Source organism: Talpa europaea (genome assembly GCF_964194135.1).
Source record: "Talpa europaea genome assembly, chromosome: 11".
NCBI lineage: Eukaryota > Metazoa > Chordata > Mammalia > Eulipotyphla > Talpidae > Talpa > Talpa europaea.
In genome coordinates this window covers 68,184,632-68,211,148 of record NC_140078.1, presented here as the reverse complement: position 1 = coordinate 68,211,148, position 26,517 = coordinate 68,184,632, and the positions used below count along the sequence as shown (strand labels likewise).

At 52.9% G+C, this 26,517-nt stretch overlaps 1 protein-coding gene across 2 annotated transcripts; it reads right to left on the bottom strand.

The window, feature by feature from the left end:
• Positions 1-506: 506 nt before the first annotated feature.
• On the bottom strand, positions 507-23,369 carry TKT (transketolase; the record flags this gene model as incomplete). Of its 2 annotated transcripts, none has more annotated exons than XM_084246733.1 (14): positions 507-747; positions 1,287-1,409; positions 2,329-2,422; positions 2,537-2,620; positions 3,242-3,372; positions 3,510-3,666; positions 4,603-4,767; positions 5,421-5,614; positions 6,037-6,155; positions 7,804-8,022; positions 11,695-11,792; positions 12,629-12,742; positions 13,519-13,636; positions 23,263-23,369. In XM_084246733.1, the coding sequence occupies 14 exons, from the start codon at positions 23,367-23,369 to the stop codon at positions 572-574; spliced, it is 1,899 nt and encodes a 632-aa protein (XP_084102859.1). In that variant the 3' UTR covers positions 507-571. The 2 variants fall into 2 exon arrangements, with proteins under 2 accessions (XP_084102859.1, XP_084102860.1); XM_084246734.1 differs by having other exon boundaries at positions 7,804-7,995.
• Positions 23,370-26,517: the final 3,148 nt, after the last annotated feature.

The following is a 26,517-nucleotide window of genomic DNA, read 5'->3' as shown; positions in this document are numbered from 1 at the left end:
CAGCAGGGAGGCCCTAAGGAGGATTTCTGCTCTTCAGTGCTGGGTAGGAACTGGAACTGTTTCTGACTCCCTGCAGCTGATGCGAACCTGAAGCTTTCCTTCCTTCCCTGTGCTTCTTTGAAACTATGGTTGAGGGCATGAAAAGGAGAGGACAATAAGCAATCAACTCTCCTCAAACCAGAAGGCTTCTGCATGCGGGGTTGTGGGGTCTTCAGAGGTAAGGTGGTCCTAAGGGGCCCTGGATAGAAACGCCTGGGCTTCTCTGGGCCAGGCCAGCTGGGGTAAGGCAAGCGGCATGCCGTCCAGTGTCACCTGGAGGTACTGGGCCAGCAGCAGTGGTGGTGATGGCAAAGGCCTTGGGACACCAGGGCCAAGGGTGTCCACCTCCCCAGTCCCCCCTCCACCCTTCCTCCCTAGAACCATCATCGGCAGTGTCCACATCAGAGAAGAAAACATTTATTTCAGGGGCCAATTCATTTTTCTCAAAACATATATTTACGACGCCTCAGTACACCTCAGAGCACCTTTGCTGGAAACTCAGGAATGTGCAGCACCTTCACCCCATGCCCTCCTAGGCCTTGGTGACAAGGCCCCTCACAGCTTGTGCAATGGCATCCTTGTCAATGCCAAACATCTTCAGCAGCTCAGCCGGCTTCCCGCTTCTTGGTACCTGGTTGACAGCCAGGCGGGTGACGGTGATGCCAGGCTCACCCACCACCGCAGAGGATACTGCCTCCCCTATGCCACCTGTGTAAAGGAAAGCAGGTGAATCAGGGCATGTGGCCTCAGGGAGGGCAGGGTGGGCCCCAGAGTCCCTGCTGGGCCTTGGCCCTTTGCTGTCCTCTTGAGTGTATCCCCTTACCCAAGGATGGCAAAGATGCTACAGCAGACATCACTCGTCACCATGGCACCTTTTCCCTTAACCTAAATGTGGCCTCTGAGTCATCCTCTGGAGGGTTGTCATCTATGGACGTGACTGAGTCTAAGGCCATCTCTTCCCTTGGAGGAGGGGGTGGACTGTGCTTTCAGGGGCTGCTTTCTGAAGGACTCGTGAAAGGCAGCATCTGTGTTGCTTTCTCAGTTTGCTCCCGCACATCAGCTTAACCATAAACCACCTCAGAGACACAGCTGCCTTTTCCATTCTGAACAGGAATGTGTACTCCTCCTTGGCTTCCTGGGTGGCGAGGGCTCCACAGAGCCATTCTGGGCAGCTGTCCCTGCCCCTGCCCAGCCCTACCCCTGGCTCTGCCCCAGTCCCACTCCTGGCTCTGCTTCAGTCCCGTTACCTTCATAGTAGTGATCCTCCACCGTGAGGATCCTGCCCTTGGTAGCACGGGCACTGTCAAGAATGAGTTTCCTATCCAGGGGCTTGATGGTGAAGGGGTCCAGCACACGGATGTTGATCTTATCTGTGAGGGGGGAAGAGCAGGGGCTCAGCTCAGGGGAAAAGGCTGGGCTGTGGCCCTTTGGCAGGCTCCTGGAGGGGGGTCAGGGGCTGTCCTGAGAGCTGGCACACAGCTCAAGTCCAGCCTGTCCTGGGGGGACAGGTATTCCCTTGGTCCCATTGTGGAGCTCATGTTTGCCAACCCGAGTGGCCTGTCCCCTTCCTCCACTCATCTGTCCTCTGGCCCTGTCCAACCCACCATTTCCTGGGAGCCTCCCTGGCCTGACTTAAGAGCATCCGGGGCCTGGGCAGCTCCCCTCCATCCTCCCAGGATGGTTCCAAGTGCGTAATCCGAGGTAAGCAAGGGCTTATGGGGCTATCGGGAGGGGAGCAGTGGCTGCAGGCATGAGGGTGCCCAGCAGATAATCCTCTCAGACAAGCCAGACGGCTGTGCCTGTAGACAGCCTTCCACCCGGCTCTCCACCAGCCTCTTCTAGCGCCTCAGAGCTTTGGATATGCTGAGCTTCTCTGTTGTTCCTCAGTTCCTATTCACCTCCGAGGCCAGTTTCCTAAGGACCCCCTCGCCCACCCTCTCCTTTGTGCTCGCTGAAATGTGACATGGGTAGTGTGATGCTATTGCACGGGGGGCTGATACCCGTCTCCCTAGAGCAGCTAACATCTGTGAACTCACAAAGACAGTGATGCCAGGTCACACTGATTTAATCCTCAGGACAGCCCCATGGAGAAGATGACAGTGTCTCCATTTGACCGGTAGGGAAACTGAGGCATGGTTTATCTGTGACTTACTAAGCAGCACCCAGCTGAGTGGTGACTCAAGCCCCACTGGCAGGCTCCACAGACTGGTCTGCTCATCAGGCTGAGGCACCACAATGCTAGGAGCCCAAGGCAGGGACTGCAGCCGCTGTTGCCCCAGGACTCCTCACCTTTCTTCAGGAGGTCAGCAGCAGCCAAGGCCTCGTGCAGTGTCACCCCAGCCCCAATCACAGTCACCTGGTCATCCTTGCTCTTCAGGACCACCTGGGGGTGACAGGAGGGGGACAAGTGAGGATAAGGGGCTGGTGGCCTCCAGTGGGCCCCAACTTCAGGCCTCTCTTGACGGGGTGGTCTCAGTAGGGCATGAGGTACACTGACCTTGGCTTGTCCGATCTGGAAATCCTCATTGTTGTTATAGATAATGTTGTTTTCTGGGCGGCTGGTCCGAATGAAGCAGATGCCCTGGGACGAAACAGTAACTAAGGATTACAGGATGTAGCACATCCAAAGTCTTTCTAGAAAAGCCCTCACTTCCCACCTGCAAACCTCCTGCACTCTGTCTGCCCCATCCATGGTGGTGCCTGCAGTCACCCATTCTGGCTGCTTCAGGAAAAGGACTTTCTTGCCCTCTGTAGTTGGCACCTCCCCAAACACTCCTTCAGCTGGCCCCAAGCCCCAGACAGAGAACGACCTTTCTTCCAGGAAGACTTGCCTCCGAATGGGGCCACCCCCTCAGAGAGCATGAGTGCACACCTGTCCAGTCTCTGGCAGCCAGGTTGCTCAGCTTACTCTTTCCGTCTTAGAGAACACAACTCAGGGAGGGCAGGTCAAGTGCAGGAGTTCTCAGTGGGGAAAGATGCAGTGATCAGCTAGACAGGTCTGCCCCCAGGGCAGGAAGGTGCTGTGTCTTTCCTGGCAGTTTGACTTGTTAGACTGGTCTACCAAGCTACAGACTCAAGGGGAAAGTAAGCACCGCTCTGGGGCAGCAATGAACAGTCCATGCCTACAGCTGGCATGGCACACCCCTTCCTGTCCCAGGAAGAGCAAGCGGCCTCCCCAAGAATGAACAGCCATGGGACTGACCTTTGTGTTAGCTGCCAACTCCACTGCCTTCTCTGTAGAAACCCCATCACTCGGGTAAAAGACAGTTGACATGGGGATGGAGCGAAACATGGCCAGATCTTCCAGGGCCATCTGTGAGGGCCCATCTTCCCCTGGGGTGTGGGAAGTGATTTGTTGAAGTAAGACATCCACCCCCCACCATCCACCCCGGCCCCACCCCCGCCTCCTCTACTGGTTCAGGAGCCCAGAGATATCACAGGTGAACACATCTGGCCCCAAGTAAACGCACCGATGGAGACACCACAGTGGGAGCCACAGAGGTTGATGTTGCTCTCGGAGATGGCTGCCATGCGAATCTGGTCGAAGGCCCTCGTGTAGAATGCTGCGAAAGTGCTGCAGAAGGGGACCGTCCTGTCGCGTGTGGCACAGCCTACAGCAATGCTCACCTGGATGGCAGAGCAAGGCAGGGTCAGCCCCAGGTGGGGAGTGGGGGCTCTGCCATCCTGTCAACCACTCCCAGGTGGTTTCTGTGTCCTCTTCCCAGGTGGTTTCTGTGCCCCCATGGACTCTGAAGTCCATTTCCAAAAACCAACTCCTTTGGGATTTGAAATAACCATCCCAAAAGCTCTTCTAGTGTGACTTTCCTGGGGAACTTTTCTCCTAGCAACAAGCAAACCTTTCAGAGCAGTCTCATAAGCACATAGACTGCCCATCCTTCCCTGCCTCTGCCAGGTACCCTCTGCCCTCCTCACTGTGCCCACCCCTGCACCCCCAGCCTGCCCAGCAGCTCTGACTGGTTCCAACCCACCGGCTGACATGAGCCCTCCCTCCCCAGCCCCCACACCCTGCGAATTTAGTCTGGACCCTCCAACTGTCAAGGCTACCAGCCACAGAGACAACATCAGGTTCAGATGCACATGGAAACGGGCAGGCTCCAGAGGAAGGAAGTGCCCTGTCCTCAGAGGACTGTGAGCCATGTTGGACTTCTCAATCAGGGGGTGCAGATGTCTTGAAAATCAGGACAAAAAATTGTTCCTTATGTCACAGCCTCAGTTCTGGACAAGGGGCAGCTGATCTGACTTCTTGAATGTTGGGGGCCCAGAGTTTCTCATTTTAGTACTCTCAGGGTGGTGAGGTCAGAGCCTTGGGCACAGAAGGGGCTCAGGAGACCTTGGTTGCATTCTGTCCTCCTCACTGCACCCCCAAGCCTTGTACATCTATACCTGGCAAGGTACTCCCTGGCCCTACCCTTAAAGGGTCAGTGCTGGGCCCTAACTGTTTCTGTGGTCTCCCTGGACTGGAATACACCAGGCATTGCCTACTTGGCTTCCCAAAGGAGCAGGAGGGTTTCAGCCCTGCCTGAGGTTGCAGCTGGCACCCACCATGTTCTGCTCGGCAATGTAGCACTCAATGAAGCGGTCTGGGTGCTCCTTTTTGAAGAGGTCTGAGAAGGTGGAATTCTTGGTGTCCCCATCCAGTGCAATGACACGGTCACTGCTGTGGCCCAGCTTGGCCAGGGCCTGCCCGTAGGCCTTGCGGGTGGCTATCTGCCAGGAGGAAAGTGGAAAGTACACATTGTGCTGGGCCCTGCTTGGCCTCTAGGGGGAGCCATAGCCTTTACAGAGGAAAAGGAGACCAGGTAGGAAGAGAAAGCCCAATAACCCAGTTTGCAAGGCTGCCAAGGGGAACTTGTGTACAATGAATGTCCAGAGCCCCTGCAGCCCCTTGCATCTTGGAGTTGTCTCACCTACAAAGATGTCCTAATATCCCAATTTCCCCACCCTTATCAGCCCACTCCGCGTGGAATATACCACTGAGAGCCTGGGAGTCAAGCCTGATAAAGGTTGAATCATGGGTTACACCAGGCCTGCCTAGCTATTGCCAGGTCTGGGAGACCTGAGTTCCAGCCAAGGCCCTGATGGACCAGGGATTGGGTGGGACGCAGCACCCCTGGGCTTGGATCCCAGTGGCTGTGTGCATGCCCTCTCTGAGCTTCTGCAGGTCAGTAATTCCAAGCTGGCTGTCCCCATGAAGGAACTGGTGGGAGTAAGAGCTTAGGGTTCTTCCTTATCCTGAGGTAATCCCCCTTCTCCCTTCCCCATGTGGAGGTACATCTTGGCCCCAGCTTTGGGGAGCCAGAGAAGCAAGGCAATCCTACTCTATCTAGTCAGTTCAAAGACATGAAGCCCCAAGTGTGTACCTTGTCTCCAACTTTGTAGCTGGGCGGGGTGGCCATGCGGATGTTGGCGATGTTCACTGAGGGGGCATCCTCCTGCGGAGGAGTCGCCAGGATCTTCTTTTTGCTTTGGATCTGACTGTAGATTTCCTGGATGATCTGATCTGCCATGTTTTGGGGGAGGGGCTTCCCATGCCAAGATTCCTTATCTTCTATCCCTGTCAGTCAGAGGAAGGCAGAGGGCCAGGTGAGATGGAAGCTCCCAGGAAACTACTCTGGGATCCTGGCCTTCACTGTGAAAGACAGGCCTCTGGGGAGAGGAAAGGAAGATGGGAGTCGTGTGGTCACAGGCAAGCAGAGCCCTGCTCTGGCAGTGAGGCAGGGAAGGCTGGGAGGAGGATCGTGGTACCAGGAGTCTACATGTTCGATGTCCAGTGAAGAGCCCCCAGAACTCACTGTGGGGAGGGTGGTGTGCTGCCCCTTCCATTTCCCTGGAATCTCCCACTTCTGGGCTCTCCTCAGGGAGCACAGCCTCCCCAGCACTAAGGCAGCCAAGGGCTGCCACCTCCCAGACAGGACCTCAGAGGTATGCCACCCCCCGCCAAGCCCTGTGCCATCAGCCTCAGGGTCCAGTCCAGACCTGTGATCCCGCGGCCCTTGAAGGTCTTAGCAATGATGGCTGTTGGCTGGTGCTTGGCTTGGCCAAAGGCCTTGCAGAGCTCCTCCACGCTGTGTCCGTCCACGATGATGGCATGCCAACTGGAGACAGAGGGGGCAGGTGAGGGGCAAGGGCCAGGCTTGAGGGCCTCAAGGAGGGTCAGGTGGGGGGAAGAAGGCAAGACTGCCCTGGCTCTACTCCCAGCTGCAATCTGGAAGAGCCGGAGGAGCCAGGAAACAAAAATGTTCCCCCTTCCAATTAGGGTTTTATTTTCTCTTTTCACATTATTTTACTTCCTCTTGTTTGCCTTTCAACACATTTTCCTCCTTTCTCTTTCCTAAGCAATTCACAGCTTAGTTCATTTATGGTCTTTTCATTCCTGATCTATTCATTTCCTACTGAAAGCTACCTTGGAGACAAAGCACTGGGCTTGGAGTGTCTGCTATTAGACTCCTGATGAATTTTTTGGCCCAGTTGTTACTCAGGAGGCACATCTGCTCTCCCCACAGATGCTGAATGTGGTGCATGCTGTTATAAAATGAGCCAGATTGTCAAGCGTGGAGGGGAAGCTCCTGGGACAGGGTAGCCTCTTCTTTAAAGCCAATTCTTTTGGGGGCTCTCTATGGCATATTAGCAGTACTAAAAATAACAGCTCCCAAGTACTAAGGGTGCACTGGGCACTTAGATATTAACCCATTTTAGCCTTGGCATAGCCCTACAGGTGGGCGCTGTTGTACCATTTAACAGAAAAGTGAATCAGGACATTAAAGGGGGAGCAACTTGCTCAAGCTCCACAGAGCAAGTCAGTGATGGAGCTGGGACATAGGAATCTGGCTTCAGAACCACACAGCTGTAGACATAGCCTTCAGGGACATACTGGGGTGACAGTCCAAGTCCCCAGCACCAAATGGCCTTGGGAAGGTCCTTGAGGGCTCTGTGCCCTCCCTTGTTCAACAAAGAGAGTGCCTCCTCCTCACGTTCTCTCCTCATAAGGTCAGTCAGAGATAACCTCTGCTGTGTAATCAGTACTGCAATTCAACCTTGACCTTCCCAGGTCATTGGCTCATCTGCTGGGGCAGTCTTGGAGGCCCCTCAGCCCACAAATCCTGCAGAGCCCCCACCCAGAGTTTTGTCAGTCTTGTCCGCCAGGTCAGTGCCCCGGAGCCTGTGGTTCCCACCTGTGGAGCTGCTTGTATTTGGAGTAGGGGAGGGATGCTGAAACGTGGGCCCCACTGGCTGATACCCACTGGGGCAGACCTCCGATCTTTGCAGTATTTGGGGAAGGAGGAGGAGAGGTCTGAAAACCTAATCTATTTCACTAGGGCGGGGCCTTTTCTTCCCCAGGCTGGCTGGGGCCAGGGCAAGAGGTGACCACACTCAAACCCCCAATACTACACGTTGATTAGCTTCACAAAGCAAGACTGGCTCTCATTATACATCTCCTGCCCCTTCACCCAAGAATAAAGTGCGGATATGTGAGATAATGTTATGTGTACACTCTGAGCATTAAGACATACTCCCTCCCACCCCCAATAAAGGAACTTACTCAGAACCAGACCATAGTGCACAACTCCACGGCAGGGCGTAACTGCCACGTTAAGTCCAAGTGCCCAAAGTTTGAAATTGTGAGTCAAATACTGAATAAGGGAGCCCTTCTTTAGATGGGGCTCAACCTCCAGTACCTGCAGGACTGCCACGGTGGCTCCCATGCTGTGAGGGAGGGTGCCCAGTCCACAGCCTCGTACATACCCAAAGGCCTCACAGCGCTTCTGGTACACATCCACCTGGTGCTGCAGCGGGGCGGGGTCGCTCTGGCCCAGGCGGTTGATGTCAAGAATGGCGACAAGGTTGTCCAGCTTGTAGATGCCTGCAAAGGCCATGGCCTCCCACACGGAGCCTTCTGACAGCTCCCCGTCACCCAGCATGCAATAGACGCGGTAGCTGTGGATGGGGGGTGCTGGTTGGAGGCTGGCCACTGTCACCTGGGCCCATCATGCTCCCAACCAGTCCCTCCCAAGGAGGCTGCCCTGTGGGTAAAGGACCAGCCATATACACTTGGGCAACAGGCGTGCAACAGTAGTGTCAGCTCCCTCTGAGGAAGTGGCTATGAAGGAAGTTATCAGGAGCTCCAGAAAGAGGTACTGGCTGCCAAGTTACTGAGCTCCAAGATGTCAGGTCATTAAGATCTAGAAAACTGGGGGCTATCAGTGCAGAAGGAAAATAAGCATCTCAGGGCTAGGCCTCAGATGCAAGAATGAGCATTACAGAGGGGACTTAAGGTCTAGAATTGGGGTCAGGTCTCCCAGGATGGGCTCTCCCCCAGGCTATTGTTCCTGAAACCAGAGCTGGGCCAGGCCTTTCTCCACCCCAGGAGCCTTGGCCCCTAACATAGGTGACCCCTTAAGTGACTGTGATGGTTGGCAAGATGGTATGACATAGTAAAAGGCACAGAACTCAGGATAAGTTACCCATTGACCAGAACCTTCCTTGGTCCCGGAGGAAGGCAGGGCCAAGGAGAGCCATTCAGGGACTCTGACAATCCCATCCCCGGCTATGAGGAAAGGGGGTGGGCTAAAAGGCAGCAGGCATAAACTGTAACCCCATTCAAAGCTGGTATGTGGGACCTAGGGGCTCCAGCAGGGTTAATGCCAGGCCCTGTGCTGAGTAACTCCTCCAGTTAAGGTGTTATTCCCAAAACATACAGACAAGGAAACAGGCTCAAAGATAAAGGGGATTATCTGAAAGTAATCTCTGCTGAGTGGGGATTCAAATACAGGTCTGGCTGCCCAGCCCAGACTGTCAACTTCTTGCCATCTAGGAACACAGGCAGGACTTGGAGGACCCTCTTTCCCAGGGGCAGAGCTCCAGGGAGAGAAGCTGGTGTCTACGTGGGCTCAGAAAGGGGCCAGGTGCCCTTCTGCAGGACAAAGCCCTCAAGCTGGCAGCAGCCGAGTGCATGGGGCTCAAGCCTTCCTGTTGCAGGCCAAGGCTGGGCAACTGAAGAGCAGGCAGGACAGCCACGGTGCAGTCAGCATGACTCAGCACCTACGCCGGCCAGGGCAGGTTCTGTCCTCCTCTTGCCAGATGCCAAGTGTCTTCCTTTCTGTGGCCTCTGCCACATGAGGTCCCTGTTTCCCTGATCAGGAGCAGAAGATCTTGGGACCTGTACTTTGCAGCTTAATTTAAGCTGGGTCCTGCACATTGCCAGGGGTCTGGGTCTGGCACAGTAGCTTCCCAAAATGATTTATCTGACAGGGCTGAGCCTGAGGCATGTCGGGAACAAATGGGACTTCCCCAGAAAGGAATTCTAAGGAAGCAGACTAGCCGCCCTCCCTGACCCACCCCACTTCCAAGAAAGTGAGACTATGGCAAGGGTGGAGTCAGCATATGCTCAGGCCCAGATGGCTTTCTGGGATCCTGGGAAGATAGGAAAGAGGACCTCCCAACTCCCCAGAAACTTGGATGTAAATCTGTGGCTCTGTGGCTCTGTATCATCTGAAGCTATTCGATCTAGGGTAGGGACGGCAAATGGCCAGTTATTAAGTACCTCAGAGAGATGGGACCCTAAACAGTGTTTTTTGCAGAGGTATTAGGGAAACATCTCAAATGTCCCAAAACAGGGTCACCCTAAATGGATCACAGCATGGAGACAAAACACTAGGCCACCATTAAAGCCAACCCTTGACAATTAAAGTCACAAGAAAATGTTCAGTGTTTACAATTTTCTAAAAAACATATGTAAAATTGTATAAATAGCGAGATGACAAATTTGTAAGTTTTTTTTGTCAAAATATCATGGAGGAAATACATTGTTACCAAATACCTAAATATATTGTTACTAAAATGTAAAAGGGAGAGGTGGTTAAGAATAAGGAAAATGCTCATTTCTTTTTAATACTTTTCTGTATTTTTCAAGACAAGCAGGTATTTTATAATTAAAAAAATATTTAAAAGAGAAATGAAAGAGCCAATGTGGTGTATGCTCCCTGGTTAATGGTTGGGGAGACAGTAACTGGAGGTTGACCTGCTCTATCAGGATGCTACCTTGGGGAGCATGGCACAGCCTGATAAGTCATTCCCTTCTCACCCACCTCACCACCCCATGGTGTGGAGGGCCTGGGCCTGGGCCAGCCCTGGCCCCAAGCCACCCTGGCTGCTAGGAACCCAGCTCCCCACACTGACTTGTTCTATTACGTTAGGGTCAGGAAATGACCCTTCATAGGGAATTATTTCAAGCAACTGTAGGGAATAATTAACTCACATCTCTGGTTCTGTGCCAAATACAACTCTTAAACATACATCCCATTCTTTGTGACTTTCTTCACTTCAGGGTCAATCACTTCTGGCACAGCTGAGCTGGGCCCCAAGGCTCAGCCAGGACTGAAGGTAAGTCCTGTGCAGTTGAATGATACTGGTCAGACGGTCTGCAAGGCCTCCCAGCCCCAGCCCACCTGGAGTGCTGTCTTGGGCCCCTGTCCCTGGGGATCAATTTGCACACAGTAGGCACTCACTGCGGTGTAGCATCCAGTCAGGCTGTCCTCAGTGGGCCCCGAGTCACCACCACACGCCATGACTGCCCTGGCTGTGGCCCTTCTCCTGCCACTGAGGTGGACTGTAGGGCAACGGGGAAGCCAGCAGCTGCAGAGCAGGGCCTTCCCGCCACCTGCAGGTCAAGCTCCAGCAGCCCCCTCCTCTAGGCAGCTTCCTGGCGCCTCACCAAGGAGCAGGGCTCCCCCATCATCCTCTTCCTCTCTCAGGCCCCTCACAGCAGCCTGGGGACTATGAATACGGCCTATGGATTCACTCCTTGGGTTCAAATCCTGCCTCCCACACTCACTGGATGACCTAGGCAAGCATTGTGCCTCCGTTACCTCATCTGTGAGAGGGCAAACATACTGATGCCACCACCCAGCCCACAGGGGGCTTATCAAGGTGAAACCGATAAAGTCCTGAGCACCAAGCAAGCACAGGCCCTCAATTGGAAAAGGAAAGAAGGGACCACGACAAGTTCTTTTCTTAACAGCCTGCAACCACCGCCCACCCATCCTACAAAGAGACCTGTCCACAGGCCAAATCTCGCCCAAGTAAACAGCCTGTGGCTGAAGTCTGCATGGGGGGCTCTCACCCAGACCCGCTGGGCCTGGGGTAGCAGAGCTCTGGTCAGGCTGCTCACCCTCCCATGGCAACTGCAGTATTTGTTTCTTCCTGGCTAACAGGAGGAGGCCGGGATGCCCAGAACTCTCCGGAACATACAATCCTCCTTTCCCAAGATAAAGATAAGTGACTAGGGTCTGGGCCTGGGGCTCCCAAGACTTCTAGAGTCCAGGCACCAGGCTTAGAGTAACACAGGAATTGGTCAGCCAAAGAGCATGGGCTTAGGAGCATGGGCTCCAGGTGCGAACCTGGCCCTGCAGTCACCATCAAGGGACTCTGGTCAGGTCCCGTCACTCCTCTGAGCCCATTTCCTCATCTAAAAGGGGACTTCTGACAGCCGTCTCACTGGGTCTCTGTGAGGACAAAACAAGTCACTATGCATGTTACACAGCCTCATCAGGCAAGAGGATGGGCCTGGGGCCAGTGATTCAGGCTGGCCCTCCCCTCCCAAACCACTGAGGATGGGGTGGAAAATGGGGTTATTACCTGGCTTTGTCAAAGTATTTGCCTGTGTAGGCCATCCCACAAGCAGCCCCAAGGCCCTGGCCCAGGGAGCCAGTGGCCACATCGGTGAAAGCTTGTTTCTGTAAGACAGAAGGCTACAGTTACTCACGGGGAAGAGAAGGAAACCGTGATTCCCTAAAGTGGCCTCCCAGCATCCCAGGGTGCCCAGTCATGGCAGCCCAGCAGCACAGGCAGGGTCTGCAGGAGGCTGGGCCCCAGGGTACGACTCCCCGAATATGACTTCTCAGTTCTCCAGCAGCAACTATGGGTGTGGTTCCAATCCTGGCTCCTCACCCTGGAGCAGCGAGAACTCGGCTGGACGGGGACCTCTTTGGGTCTCACCCTCATCTATAAATTGAAGCCACTTGGTGGCCTACTTCACACAGTGGTTGGGAGAATTTGTGATAAAACTGAGAGAACATTTGGCTCTTGTGAGTGCCCAGACTGGTGGGTGATAGTTTGTATAGTAATCCATGAACTCCAAACATCTGCAGGAATTAGCACCTCAAAAAGTAAATCCCTTCACTTGGGGGGTGGGGAAGGTTGGGGGGGGGTATCACCACCATCCTGTTGCAATCCCCTTATGTATTTTCTGATGAACCTCTTCTCCTGAGTTGCATCTATCTGACCAGGGAAGGCATGGAAGGGTAGTTGGGTGCTTGGTGCTTGGTGGGAAGGCCTCCCTGCAGTCCCCCCAGATCGCCCTTGGATGGGGCCTTCAAAGGCACTGCCCTTATGCACCAGTTTGGGGTGAATACAACATACCCTGAAAATCTCCTTCCTTCCTCACCCCAACACACTCCTCTACATTTCAACACCCTTGGCCCCTTAGTGGGTGCCCTGCCCCTTCCCACATGCCTTGGGAAACAGGAAGTGGAGACAGAGCCCTGTGTGGCTCCTAGTGGGGTACACTTACCGGGACGGGGTGCCCATCCAAGTCAGAGCTAATCTTCCTCAGGTTCAGCAGCTCTGCCTCAGGCAGGAAGCCAGCTTCAGCCCAGACAGCATACAGGATGGGAGCTGCATGGCCCTGTCATGGGGTGGGTGGTAATGGGGCATGAGGCTCAAGAGGAGCTGATTCTTGTGGGGTTTTCCCATAACATAGTGCCCTGCTGAGCCTGCTGGCCAGGGGATCCCTTTCAGGGCAAAAAGCAAGTGAAGGCCACTCCCCTCTATTCATTCCTCTCCAGACCAGTGTTCCTGCAGCCAAAGCCAGCGGGCACCAGGACAGGTGCAGGGGAATACAGCTGTGAGGCCAGACAGCCAAACCCCAGCAGGCGCCTGGCCACTCTAATCTCTGGTTTCTGGCTAGTGAGTGGACTTGGACAGACTTCTAAGCTCTCATGCCTGTCCCAAGAGTCCAGGCCAGGAGCCAAGTCTGGGAACAGGTGGATTTCAAGGGTCTGTAGCAAAGTTTGTGGCTGTGATTCTCATGCAGTAGGGCTGGACATGGTGCCCCACGCAGACCCTGCTGCAGTGGCTCCTGGGAGGCAAGTTGTGGCTCAGGTGGTGCTGGCCTAGTACTAACAGACACATGCAGAAAGCCACAAAACTATTCTCTAGTCCTGCCTGTCAACACCCAAAATGGGTGGAATGCTTCCATTGTCTTAACTCGGGTTAAGTATACCAGCTGGACCAACACAGTGCAAGACAATGGGCATGTGGACAAGCAACTGAGACAGGCGGGCTGGGACTGGGCTTACACTGGGGGCAGGTCTCCTTGGAGATGACACATGTTCAGTACCTTCTCACTGCTCCAGAGCCCACCTACACCTAGTGCTGGCAGGAGGCATGCTCGGTTCCTACCTTGGAGAGCACGAAGCGGTCATTGTGAGGGTTCCGGGGATCCTGGGCCTTATAGCGCATGGTATGGAAGAAGAGGACAGCCATGATCTCCGCGGCACTGCAGCATGATGTGGGGTGGCTGTGGTCCAGGAAAGAGATGAACACGTACATCATGACCCTGCACCCTAGTGGACAGGGCTCAGCCCAGGTCCACATACTGAGACCTGGGGATGGACACCCTAAGGAGAGTGACAGGCCCAGCTTCTCTGCAAGACCTGTGTGCTTGCTTCCTGGGAGGGTCACACCGGGTCTCAATGGGGCTGGGTACCAGGGACTGTCACATCCTCCCAGGCCCATACAGTCCAGACCCCAGATTCACAGCACCTGGGACAAGAATAAGAAAGGAGAGGGGCCAAGGGACCTCTCATGATGCATAACAGTCCAGGTGGCACCACAGCCAGAGGCTGGCCTGTATGGGTGAGGCCAGATCCTGCCTTTCCTCGTGGCTCCTGGCAGGAGTCAGAAGAACTCACCAGTGAGCTACATCCTGCTGGGATTGCCCAGGATCTGCCATGCTGGTCCCCTGTTGCCAGGGCCAGAGGGTAAGGGGCAGGGGCTGGTAGAAGTTTACCATACCTCCTTGGCCCTCAGCAGCCTCAACACATGGATTAATAAACTGAAAAGGGGGGCTTCAGTCTCTCCAATAGCATCACTGGGCAACTTAGCAGATTTTTTTTAATGTATATTTCCAGAGCCGGTGTAGCCACTTGGAACCATGCTTTTGTGCAGACACAATGTCATCTTCTACAAAGGCATCAGTCATGTTAAAAATAAACATCCCTTTTGCATGTGGACAAGGGCTGAGGTGGGGCTGACAAAAGAGTCTTCCCTTCCAGCCCTGGAGTGGGGAGGGGTCAAGGGGAACCCCCTCATTTTTAGCCTCTTGTTCAAATAATTGCCACTGGGCAAAGGACCTAACAGAAGAAAGTGCAAAGCTTACATAATAGAGATGAGGTTTGTTCAGGTTCAGGACTCTTGGGATTCACTTGATTAACCAGCCCTGGACCCCCCAGAAGTGGAAAGGTTCCTGCCAGGACATGCTGTGATTCCTGGCTAACCCTAAAGCCTTCTGGTCTGCAAGTTTTAAGATGTCAGTCAGCCTTGGGCACATGCTTCCCACCTCCCACTCCATGCAGCCTAGGGGCAGTCCTGAGGCTGCTGTGGGGTCCCTCAGGCTAAAACACGCCCAATGTCAAATCCAAAGGCACATGCAGCACCTGGAGTTTATACCAGAGCCTCCCTCCTGCCCCACCAGTCAGCATCCCCCACCAGGTTAGGGATGAGTCACTCCCAGCGCAGCCACATTAGTAGAGGAATCCAGAACTGTCCATGCTGGTTTAATACTCACACTCCCAGCACGCAGTCACTTTATACTTAACCATTTCTATGAACTCCTGGTCAGGGGGAAAAGACACTAGACCTGAAAGAAGGAGGTGAGGAAATGTAAACGAGAAAACTTTTTCTGCCTGGCAGGGACCCAAGTCCCTTATGCCAAACTTCAGCTAGAGGACATCCCAATCAATACCAGTCAGCCTGACCTCCTGCCCTTCCCTCTCCAAGGGCAGCTCAGTCACTGCAGAACCCTGTTCCAGAAGTCATGACCCTGTGACAAGGCAGAGAGGGGCAGGCACGGGGCCTCCTTCCGCTTGTCTGCCTTGTGATCAGGGTGACATCCCTGCCTGGTCACCAGGAAGGGGGGCTCCGGGGATAAATGTGGTGGTACAGCACTTGCTGCACATGGCAGAAGCATGCTCAGGCCCGAGCAGACATGGTGGGTGAGAAAAGATCATCCGCGAGGGATACCGAAAACTGAAAAATAGCAGAAGTGGTTGGTTTATTCCTTCCTCATTAGGCTCATGGGGCAAGCCTGAAAGATTTTAATCTCTCCAAAGCCTTCATCCGGCCACACTGCCAGACCTGTCTTCACACCCATCAAGTAAAAACATATAGGATCAGTGTTCTTAGGGGCCAGGTGTCCACTCCATTGGGGAGTTTTCTCCAAAGAAATCTCTCAGCAAGTGTCCCAGGGTGCCGCCGAAGCTGTGTGACTTAAGCAAGTACTTAACTTCACTTCCCCAAGGCTCAGCTTCTCCACCTGTAAATGGGGATGCTATGGGGGGCGGGGAAGGGAAGATGTCAGGGGTAGCAGTAAGATAATGAATTTGAAGTGTCAGGTCACTGCTAACCACCACCATCTTCTGGAGGACCAGATACCAAACTCCTCAGTGCCGCCCACTTGCAAGTGAAGCTGAGGCAGGCAGTAAGCCAAGGATCGACACAGGGCTTTTGTAAACTATAAGCACCTGAGCACATAGGACATGCAAGTTACCTTTAAACTGAACCTACTAGGGGCCTCTCCCTGGTGGCGCAGCAGTTGAGCGCTGGTTGCGATGCTGCCCGCAGCCTCTGCGGCACCAGTTCGATCCCTGGCTGCTCCCCGGCCACCGGAGGAGGGTCCCACATGGTGCGCAGACCTGTCCTGCCGCCCGCTGCTCCCCTCAGCAGTGTACCTCGGTCCTTCTGCCTGCTCTTCTCCCCGCTCTTGCTCTGGTGAATTCTCTCACCCTCCCACTCTTCTGACTGTACCCAGTGCTTGTATAAACAAAACAAATAAATAAATAAAACATGCCTCTATTAAAAAAAAAATAAACTGAACCTACTAGAAAGTTTTCAGGACCCAAACTGTATTGAGCCTGTGGCCTCAGGGCCTGAGCTTTTCCTGCAACCTCAGGAGGAGGGGTAGGAGATGGAGGCCCCACCGTGGTACTGTGTATGACAAAGTCATGGACGCAAAGTGGCTAGAGACAGGTGGGGTGTGGGGGACTGCAGGACAGTATTACCCGACTCTGTGATACATGGGGGTTACTAGTTGCTTCACTTACAGTCCCAATTAGTTCAATCTATGCAGCTGGTATTGAGAGTGCTTAAAGCTAAATGTAGTAAATTTTTTAAAGATGCCCCTCCTAGGTGAAGGCACACATTCTTCCAGATGTTTCCAAGCCATCCCTCCAGCTAGACTCCTCTCCATCTTCAGAGATGACATATGTCAGCTCCCAGTCACAAAGTGGCCCCCTCCCACCACACAATTGCTGGACCTGAGTCACAGGAATGAACGGGCCTCTTTTTTTTTTTTTTTTAAAGATTTATTTATTTATACGAGCACTGGGGTACAGGCCAGAGGCGTGGGAGAGTGAGAGGATTCACCAGAGACAGAGTGGGGAGCAGAACAGGCAGACTGACTGAAATACACTGCTGAGGGGAGCAGCGGGTGTGACAGGAGAGGTCTGCCACACCATGTGGGAATCTCCCTGCCCGGCCAGGAATTGAACTGGTGCCACGGAGGCTGCAGAGAGCTTCACAGCGCTGCGCTCAACCCGCTGCACCACCCGGGAGGCCCCCAACAGGCTTCTTAAAAGTGAAGGCCAGGGAGGCCAAGTTCTGGTAACAGCCTCACTGAGACAACCCTCAAGGCTTAAAAATACAAAGGAGAAAAAAATGGAGTGAGCTAAAAAACATAGAAAGATAATAAAGAACAGACATTTATTAGACTGGAAGAAAATATATAATTTTTTAAAAATCAAGGCATTCTTTAAGAAAAGACAAACTTTAATAAACTTCAATAAGGCAGGAAGAGGACAAAAGGAGAGGCCGATATTAGAAATGGAAGCAGGGGCATAAAATATTCTGGATAACCTGGTGATAAATATGTTTGAAAACAGGAAAATGTCTGGGAAAGAATAACTCACCAAAACCAACTCAAGAAGAAATAGAAGACTTGGTTACTCTTTTGTTAAGAAGAAACCAAATGAGTGGCTGAAGATGTATATTCCCAAAAGACCAGCAACTCCATGCGTAGGAATAGACCCCAGGCCCCAGGGAACCTCACATGCACATTTCACACACGTTCTAGGAGGCACACGTGGGACTGTCTCTGAGTTGTCTGCAACAGCTGGACTGGAAACCTCCAGAACACATCCAGACGGATCAGTTACAACATCATCTTACAGTAGAAGATCAGGCAGCAGTGAGAATGAATATGTGTGAACAAAGCACACTGCATCTGTGCAACAGAAAAGGCCAGGCTGCAGACAAACATATACCCATGTTATAAAACTATAAGGAAGACAATGGAACAATAATGCAATCCAAAGTGTAGTTCTCTCTGGGGGAGGAGAGATGAGAAGGGAAGGACACTCAGGAGTTCTAAAGCACTGTAACATCCTAGGTTAAGCCTAGTGATAGGGACATACAGCTTCATTTTTTACAACATATGTGTTATATTTTATTCTGTTACACACCTATTTATTTTTTAATAATCAGGTGAGACTCCTATGACGCTAGGGTCTACATGAGCCTCAGAAGCAGCCCTTGTCCTTCCTGTTCCCTGAACTGCCCTAGCTAGCTTCTGCCTAGAAAAGATTGATTCCACATCTCAGCTGCGTTCTTCAGAGTTCTGCATGTCACCTCCTCCAAGAAGCCCTCCCTGGGCACACTATCTCAAATAATTCTTTTCCTCACTCTTGCCACCACCTGGCATTAACTATTTACTGCCTGTCTCTCCTACTGCAACTCAAGGTGCAGTAGAGCAAGAGGGCAGGGCCTTGGAATCTTCTCACTGTTGTATCCTTAGTCCTGAAGATGAAGAGCATCTGGCATAAACTGAGTGCACAGGGAATGTGAGTGCACAGGGATTCCACCCTGGGAATGTGACCCCTCTGAGCCTGGTTCCTTATTGTAAAATTCAGGTAGTAATAACAGACCCTGACTGATGAGGCACAGACCCACCCACCCCCCCGGCCCTGCTATCTGCAAATAGAACATTCCTATTTGTTATGATTTGGCAGGTTATTTTGGGGGTCTGGGAACACTCAAAATGTTTTCATATAAATTGATGATAACATTCCCAGGCCCCGCACACAAAGTGCCAAATCATACTAAACAGGAGCATTCCACTAGCGGAAAGCAGGGGAAACCAGTAGTGTGTGTGGAGAGCTTGGCACAGAAAACAGGAATGCTCAGTAAATATTAGCTCTTAACACTTCAGACTAAATATAACTCTTCCTCGTGTTAAGGATAAAACCATTAAGGTCCACAGAAGGGCCACACGGTCCACCATCAGAAGGGCCAAGACAAAAGCAAAATGTTAAGAAAAACTGATGAATGGTAAACAGACTGTGGTACAGCCATACAATGGACTATTCGGCAAAAGAAAGAAATGAAGCACGAATTCATGCTGTAGCATGGATGGCCTTCCAGACGCTATGCTAAGTGAAAGATGCCTCATCCCATAGGGTTCCATTTATAGGAAACATCCAGAAGAGTTAAATGAATAGAAACAGAAAGTAGATTGGTGGTTGCTGTGCAAGTGGGAATGAGGAGACTGCAAATGAGCGAAGAGGCCTTTTAGGGGCAATGGAATATCCTAAAATCAAATGTGGTAAATTGATGAAAACTTATTTGAAACCAGTCCATTTACTAAAAACACTGAATTATACACTTAAAATGTCATGAAATGCAAATTACCCTCAACAGAGTCATTCAAACCATTTTTTTTTAAAGGAGAGGTGCGACGAGCCCAGAAGAGAAAGTTCAGTGTCCATGCTCCCCTGCCATGTTGCTCTCAGAGATCACCATCCAGCCACAGCCACAAGTGCAACTGATGTCTGAGCCAGAAGCCCCAGACAAGCAGGCCTCCTTTAGCCAGACCCACTGGTTGCCTAAAGACCCATCCATCTCCCTTAACCTCACCCACTCTGAGAAGATGCACCTCACCATTCAGGCCAAGAGCAGAGTCCACCTGAGGACCTGGTTCTGGACAGGCACTGGCCCTCAGAGAGTGCTCCAGTCAGGGGCCAAAAGCTGCAGCCTGTGGCAACAAGGAAGTTCCTGGTTTTGGAGCATGCGGCTCCAGTGACAAGAAGTTTGTCTAAAGAGGCAAAGTCCAGGGGTCGTGGTTGTGACAGGGGCCAGTGTGTGGCCAAAGCTCGTGGGAAGGTACAAGAATGGCTCAGCCAGACCCTTCCCAAGGAACCCAGGTTCAGGAAACAGGTTCAGGAAACAATAACCATCTGCCCAGCTGAGTTAGATCATGCTCAGGACAGGCAGGTGTCTTCACAGCGAGTTGGGAAATGCTGCTGCTGGGGCAATCTCAACGGCTCTGCTCTTGCCTCAGTCAGGGCTAGCAGGGGTGGAAGGCAGCCCGGAAGGAGAAGCAGGCCCCAAGATGGTGATTTTCTGGCCAGAGAGGCTGGGCCTACGTGAGGCCAGAAACCCAAAGGGGCCTGCGCCGTGAAGGGGTCCTCTGAGTCCTCAGCCCACGCACCCCCAAATGCCAGTGCTGCATAGATAGGAGGGGTCCACTTCCAGTCACTGCAAAGTCATATCAGCCACCAGGATATGAAACTCACAACCAGGGGAGCAGAACCCCACCATTCACCCACTCCTGAAGGACCCAGTTTAAAAACCACCTATCTATCAACTTTCAACATGCGGCAACAGGCCTTGGGATAGGAAGGGCCTTTCTGGCAAGGGCACAGCTCCTCAGAACACAGCAGGGCTAGGTTCCTGTCACTGTGCTCACCCAGAGCTGTGGGTCAAGGCCATGGGGACCTACTAAAAGCATAGTGTGCTCTGATCTTGATGACACAGGATGACACATGACACAGCACCGTTTCTAAAAGCCCTGGTCAGTGAGAACTAGGAAATCTTTACCACTAGCCTTAGCGGCCAGGCCACTTCTCACAAGGCCACCGGGGTTTCATTTTTTTAAGGTTTAAGGCCTGGTGAACTGGACCCTTGCCTCAGTTCCCTCAGCACACGAAGGGAGATGACCCCCAGGCAGCTCTGGCCACTGTGGGTGCTGCCTCAACAAAGAGCCCTCTGTGAGGACTGTCCTCCACTCCAGGCCAGCTCCCCTGACACAGAGGCCAGTGTCCTCACTGGTGAGGTCCACCAACACGAGGAAGTGATGGCACGGGGGGTGGGAAAGCTACTGAGAAATCAGGACTTTGCTGAATCCCGAGCCAACAGCCTGGCTCCTCACCGACAGAATGCTGAGTATAGCCCCTGTGGGTTACCAAGAAAAGGTCTCACCGAGATGCGGTTTCACCACCAGGGCCGTAAGCTCTAAAAAGGGGACATCACAGTCATTTCAGCTGTAACTGCCACTGGGACTGGGCAGGGCCTCAGGACTGAGCCTCCTCATGATGACCTCTCTCAGTTTGCTGAAGGAATAGTGGGCTACAAGACGTGGGGACAAAAACACTGGCCTCATCTTCCGTTACTATTTCCTATGCATACCCACCTCCTGGCACACACCTTTCAAAACCTCCCTGGTAACAGGGATTGCACTGTAATGTTACTTCCATCTGAAAAATAAGTTTTCCAAGTATTTCTTTCCTGCTTCTTTTATATACACAAACACAGGAATCATTGTATCTTACTTTATTTTTCCTTTCCACAAATGGATACTTTGAGTTTGGTGAGTATCTCCCTAAAGCATTACAATGTAAACATGGTGTAACTCAGTTGCCATATACCTAAGTCCCAGTCCACCAAGGAAAATCCCTCCCTTTGGAAGCTCCCCCATAGTTGTAAATACTATCTCACTGCTCTGAAAGTGCCTCTTGAACTGACTGACATCCGCCACAGCTGCACCTGACTTTCCTCTTTCCAATTTTTCTCCATTTTTTGGCCTGGTATTGCCTGCCGGGAAGTCTTCCTGATAATGAGCTCCCCAGGGAGCAGCATGGTATTACCACCACCATTGCCCAGCTTGAGCAAGTCCCTTCACATACTAGCTTCAGTTTCCTTGTGGACAAAATGTGAATATAAGAGCATTTGTCTCATAAGCTATTCTCAGAATGTGTAAGACAATATTAGCAATAAAGGGTGCTCTGTGTCCTACCAGGTATACCTATTTGGCTCTCAGTGACTCTTAGTAGTCTGCAGGTCGACGTAAAATGCTCAGATGCATAACACTGTTTAGTTGGGTAACTGCTGTCTCTCCAGGTAGTTTCTAGCACAGAGCAGGGGTGAACAGACCCCTGAACCCACTGATGTGGTAAAGAAAAGTGGACAAAGTAGAACTGAGCAAGTATATAGGATGTGTAGACCTACTGAGTGCTGGGCTAGGAAAGGAGGCACCAAGAGTAAACAGGTCCCAACAGAGATGATGGTTCAAAGTGTGCATGGGGGTGGGGTAGAATGGCCTGCCAGAAGAGGTCTAATCCCTTCTGAGAACTGGATGATTTAAAAGCACAAAAGGTGAGTGTGTTCCCACTGTGAAGGTTAAAAAAAAAAAAAAAAAAAACCCTACTTATTAATTATATATTGTGTGAAATTGGCCAGAAGCTAGAATCCTGTCTTTGTTCTAAACACACAGCTTGGCTGAAAAAGTTCCTGTAAATTACACCCCCACCCAGCTCTCGACATTTTTTCCTGAACATTTCTGAAATCATTACAGCAATTAGCCTAATGCCAGGCCCCAGGAAGGGACTGGAATCCTTGAAACCTCCCCCAGTTCGTGGTTGCTATTTAAAAATTCCCATTTTACAGAGAGGTAAATAGGTTCAAGTAACTCACTGGCTGGCCCACTCAACTACCCACCCTACTGGCCATCTCCATGGGAAGGTGGTTATTATTTACCACTGCTCCTACCATTGGACACCTTCAGAGGAGGCTCCTTGGGAATAGCAACCGTCTTAACCCACCTTCTGAGCCAAAGGGACTGGCAGGGAAAGGATATTGGGGGATGGTGAGTCCCCGCCCCTGCCTTGGGGAAAGCGCACCTTGGCGGCTGTCCCTGCCAGTAGGACTTCATTCTACTGGGGCCACTGGGGCCCAAGAACTTCGTTAGGTTCCTTTGGCCTTCCAAGCCTCCACTCCCCCACCCCCCTCCCATTCCAGCTCTGATCTTAGACCTCTCCTTCACACCCGCTGCCAGAATTCAGCGTGCACGTGGTCACCATTCTCCCCACTGCCTGCCCTCGCCTAGCTCCAAAGTCGCCTAGCTCCAAAGTCGGGCCCAATTCAAGGGTGGCAGGAATGTGAAGTTGCAGAGGAGACAGGTAGTTTGAAGTGGAGTGAAGGCCGGGCCCCAGTCTCCCTGCAAGATGAGGAGCTAAAACTGGGCGGTCTCCAGTTGGAGAGCTTGGGGTCAAATTCCAGCACGAGCTGTAAGTGATCCAGGGCAACTGCCTTAAACTCGGAGCCTCGCGCTCCCCATTCGCAAGGTGGGCTGTTAACAATGGGGCCCACACAGGGGCGTGGAAAGGGTTGAGAGGGCCCCGAGTGCAGGGCACACGGCACAGAGCCCGGCTCTCTGCCAGAGCGCGCGCGACAAGGTGGCGGCCTTCCCCGCATGGCGCGAGGGGCGACTCTGCGATCTACCAGCCCGGTCCCCGGCGCCAGGGCGCGGCCGGAGCGCGGGAGCCTGGCGAGGGGCAGCGCTGGTCCTGAGCCGCACGAGATGCCGCGGCGCACCGGGCGGAAGCCGGGCCAAGGGTGCGCGGCGCAGCGGAAGGCGCCTCCCGCCCGGGCCCAGCGAGGCGCGCGTCCGCCATCTGACCGCGCCCCCGGCCGCCTCCCTCGTGACGGCTCCGTGCAGCGCGACATGGAGCCGGCACCCCAGTTGTGGAAGACCGCAAGGAGCAGGCCGGAAACCGGGCCCCCTCGCCGGCCCAGCGCCCAGCTCTCCGCACTCACCCCGAGCCGGCCGCCGTGGTGGCCTGGATGGAGCTGATGCGCAGGCGGTTGGCGGTGTCCTTCAGGGCCTGCAGCTTCTGCTGGTCAGGCTTATGGTAGCCCTCCATGGTGCAGCCGGGCGAGCAGGAGGACGCGGAGAACACCGAGGGCGCAGGGACAGAGCAGGAGCGGCGGCTCCGGCGGCGACAGGCAGCGGCCGAGGCCGGGCACCGCGCGGGGGCGCGTTAAGACTCCCGGGACCCGCCCGTGGGGGCGGGGTGGGGCGGGGCGCCAGCATCACCCCAGGTCGCCGGGCCGCCTCGGCCCCGCCCCTGCCCCGCCCCGAGCCCGTCAGCGCTAATCGGGAAACTGAGGCTGCCTGAGATCCGCAACCTTGGATACTCAGGCGGACGCGGTCCATCTGCCTCGTCCCGGCCTCCCCCTAACATTTAGTGGGTAGTTGCGGGCTGCCAGGCTGGCCTGTGGCAAGAGGCACTGGCCTGCCGGTACTAACCACGCACTCTAATAATAATAGCAGTAGTAATAATAAGAATGACAGCTCCAGCTTCGAGGCTTGGTTCAGTTTGCCTGTACAGTCTGTTTCCACTGCAGAGAGCTCTGTCTCCTTTCTCCACACAGTGATAGATAACTGAGAAGGGATTAATAATCCCATTTTACAGATGAGCAAATTGAGCCCGGCAGGGTTAATCAAGGTCGCCAAGTCTGGTGGGTTTGGAACTCTGCCCCAAGAGGCCAGCTCCATTCCCAAACCCCAAGCCTAAGAAAGAGCCTAGGGATTTCCTGGCCTGTTAATGTGGATATGAAAGAGTGGTAGTGAGGATACTATGTGTCAGCTGAGAAAATCAATAGAGGCAGGCCCTTCACAAGCTATTGGGGTCTAGAAACACTACTGACCTAACACACAGTTTGGTTCCAGGTCTGTAGGGACAGGAGCACCCACCTCTGCTGTTAGAAGTGTTAGGGGGAAATGATGTCCTGAGTTAATCCCATACAGGCTTTGTGGACCCCACCCCCACTCCAGACTAAAGCCATCAAGACATTGGGAAAGACAAATCCCATCACCACCAAAGGGAGGGTGGCTGGGACCTGAGGGCGGAGTTGGGCAGCCAGGTTGGATATAAAAACCAAACACGTGGGCCTTGGGGTCGCTGGCTAGCAATTGCTCGCCTCCTGGCTTCACCGCTCCTGGGTTCCAGTTGAATAAGGCCCAGATCATCCTGGACTTCAGCCAAGTTTCAGGAGCCCTTGGGCTTCTACAAATTCAGTGTCAGAACCAGAAGCCTGGGTTGGCCTGAGATGATTTAAAGTAAACAGAGGATGTGTATGGCTTATATGCAAATGCTATGCCATTTTATACAAGGGACATGAGCATAAATGAATTTTGGTATTCATGGAGGTTCTGGAACCAATCCCCCATGGATACCAAGGCACAGTTGTACTGTTATTAGATGCTTATTGGGGAGTAGCTTGTATCACCATGACAGTGCTGATGGATTATAATTGGCTTCCTGGAGTAGTATGTGGAGCAGCAGAATTCTGAGTTGTGATTCAAAAGGAAATGCCAGGACCACTCAGCCGTGCTGGGCAGGGACACCTGGTATGGGAGACAGGCAGTGTGGCCCATGCATTTCCCACCTCTGTGGGCTTTGGCTATCTGGAATGCCTCACTCACTGTCTTTCACACCCACTCACACATAGTCCCCTCACTGTCCCCTACATCCCCTACCATCCCACACACCGTCCTTCATGCTGTTCCCATGTGTCATGCCCTGCCCTGGAACATGCAGGCTGCCCTACCACAGCACCTTCTTGGCCTCCTGCAAAGCCTGTGTGCCCTGGTGAAGGCACAGGACAGAACCAAGGCGCAGTTGCTACTACTACTCAGCCCTGAACAGGCAGCTAAGCCCTCAGGAAGACCCCCCACAATGCTTGTGCCTTCTCATTGGGAACTCTGCCTAGGAGATTATCCTGGAAGGAACTCCACCTGCAAAGAGGTCTCTAATGGCAGGGAGTGGTGGGGGTGGGGGTTCACTTCATCAGTGTGAAGACTGAACCTCCTGAGAAATGGGTTTACTCTCAAATTTGTTGACCTGGGCACAGAAATTGGAAGGGCCTGTGGGGTACATGTGGCACCTCGCTGGTCCCAACAGCCAGACATGACAACCCCTGGCTGTTGAGGTCCTAAGAACTGCCTGAAGCTGTCATTCGACTGGCAGATCCCAGGTGCCAATCTAACCTTCTGAATCAGAATCTCTGGGGTCAGACCTAGGGCTCAGCATTTCTAGAAAGACCTTTAGGAAATTCTGTTTTAGGGTTCTGAGTACTTTCCATGGAAAACACTGGGGTTCTGGAGCAGGACAGACCTAGATTCACTGCCCTGGGTGCCCCCTAGGGCTGAGTATGGAGTTTTGAAAGTCTGACAGGGAGCGGAAAGACGTTTGTCACCATTGTTCCAGAAGTTAAAAATAAGCTATAGAACAGCAGGTAGGGTGTGGCCCTATTTCTGTCAAAAAATAAACAAAATAAGTTAATCAATGAAAAAATAAGTGCAAGCATGGGTATGCATGCAAGCATGTGTGTGCCCACGTCCAGTGTGCCTGTTCCAGTGTTTGCACTGGCAAAGCAGAGAGGCTGCAAGGACAGGCACCCAGCTGTGGAAGACTTTGGCAGGAGGCACTGAGGGGCACTTTCAGTTTCTACTTTATACATTTCATTTTTCTTGGAATTTAGTGCTTATGAACATGGTTGGCTTTCACAATGAGAAAAAAAGCAAGACAAAAATCCATCTTGAAAAAATTACTGTTGAGGTTGGGGGAGGGGTACACTTTTATGAATGCACTGTTTCTCTTGATTCCCTGTGTTATGTAAATCTGCCCTTGTGTTTCACAAGACAGGCTGCTGCCCTGGACGTTTTGTGGGCTGGGAGGAAATCCCCAGGCAGTGGATGCTCACTAGTACAGGCCCTTCCCCCCCACCCCCCAGCTTTGCTATATGTATGAGTCTCAGGGCAGAGCTATCTTGATATACTCCTGCACATCCATTGAGCAGGCACTGATGAGACTTGAACGGCCTGAGCAGCCGCCTTCCTGAATGACAGGGCCGGGCATCTCTTTGGCAGGGCCAGCCTATTTGTGTCCTCCTGGGGCATGCCTGGGCTGGACGCTGGGGGCTCCAAGCCAGCACTGTGCCTGCGGTGGAACTGACATCTCTGGGTCCTCTGGACACTTTCCTGGACTTGTAGGTAGGGCTCATGGC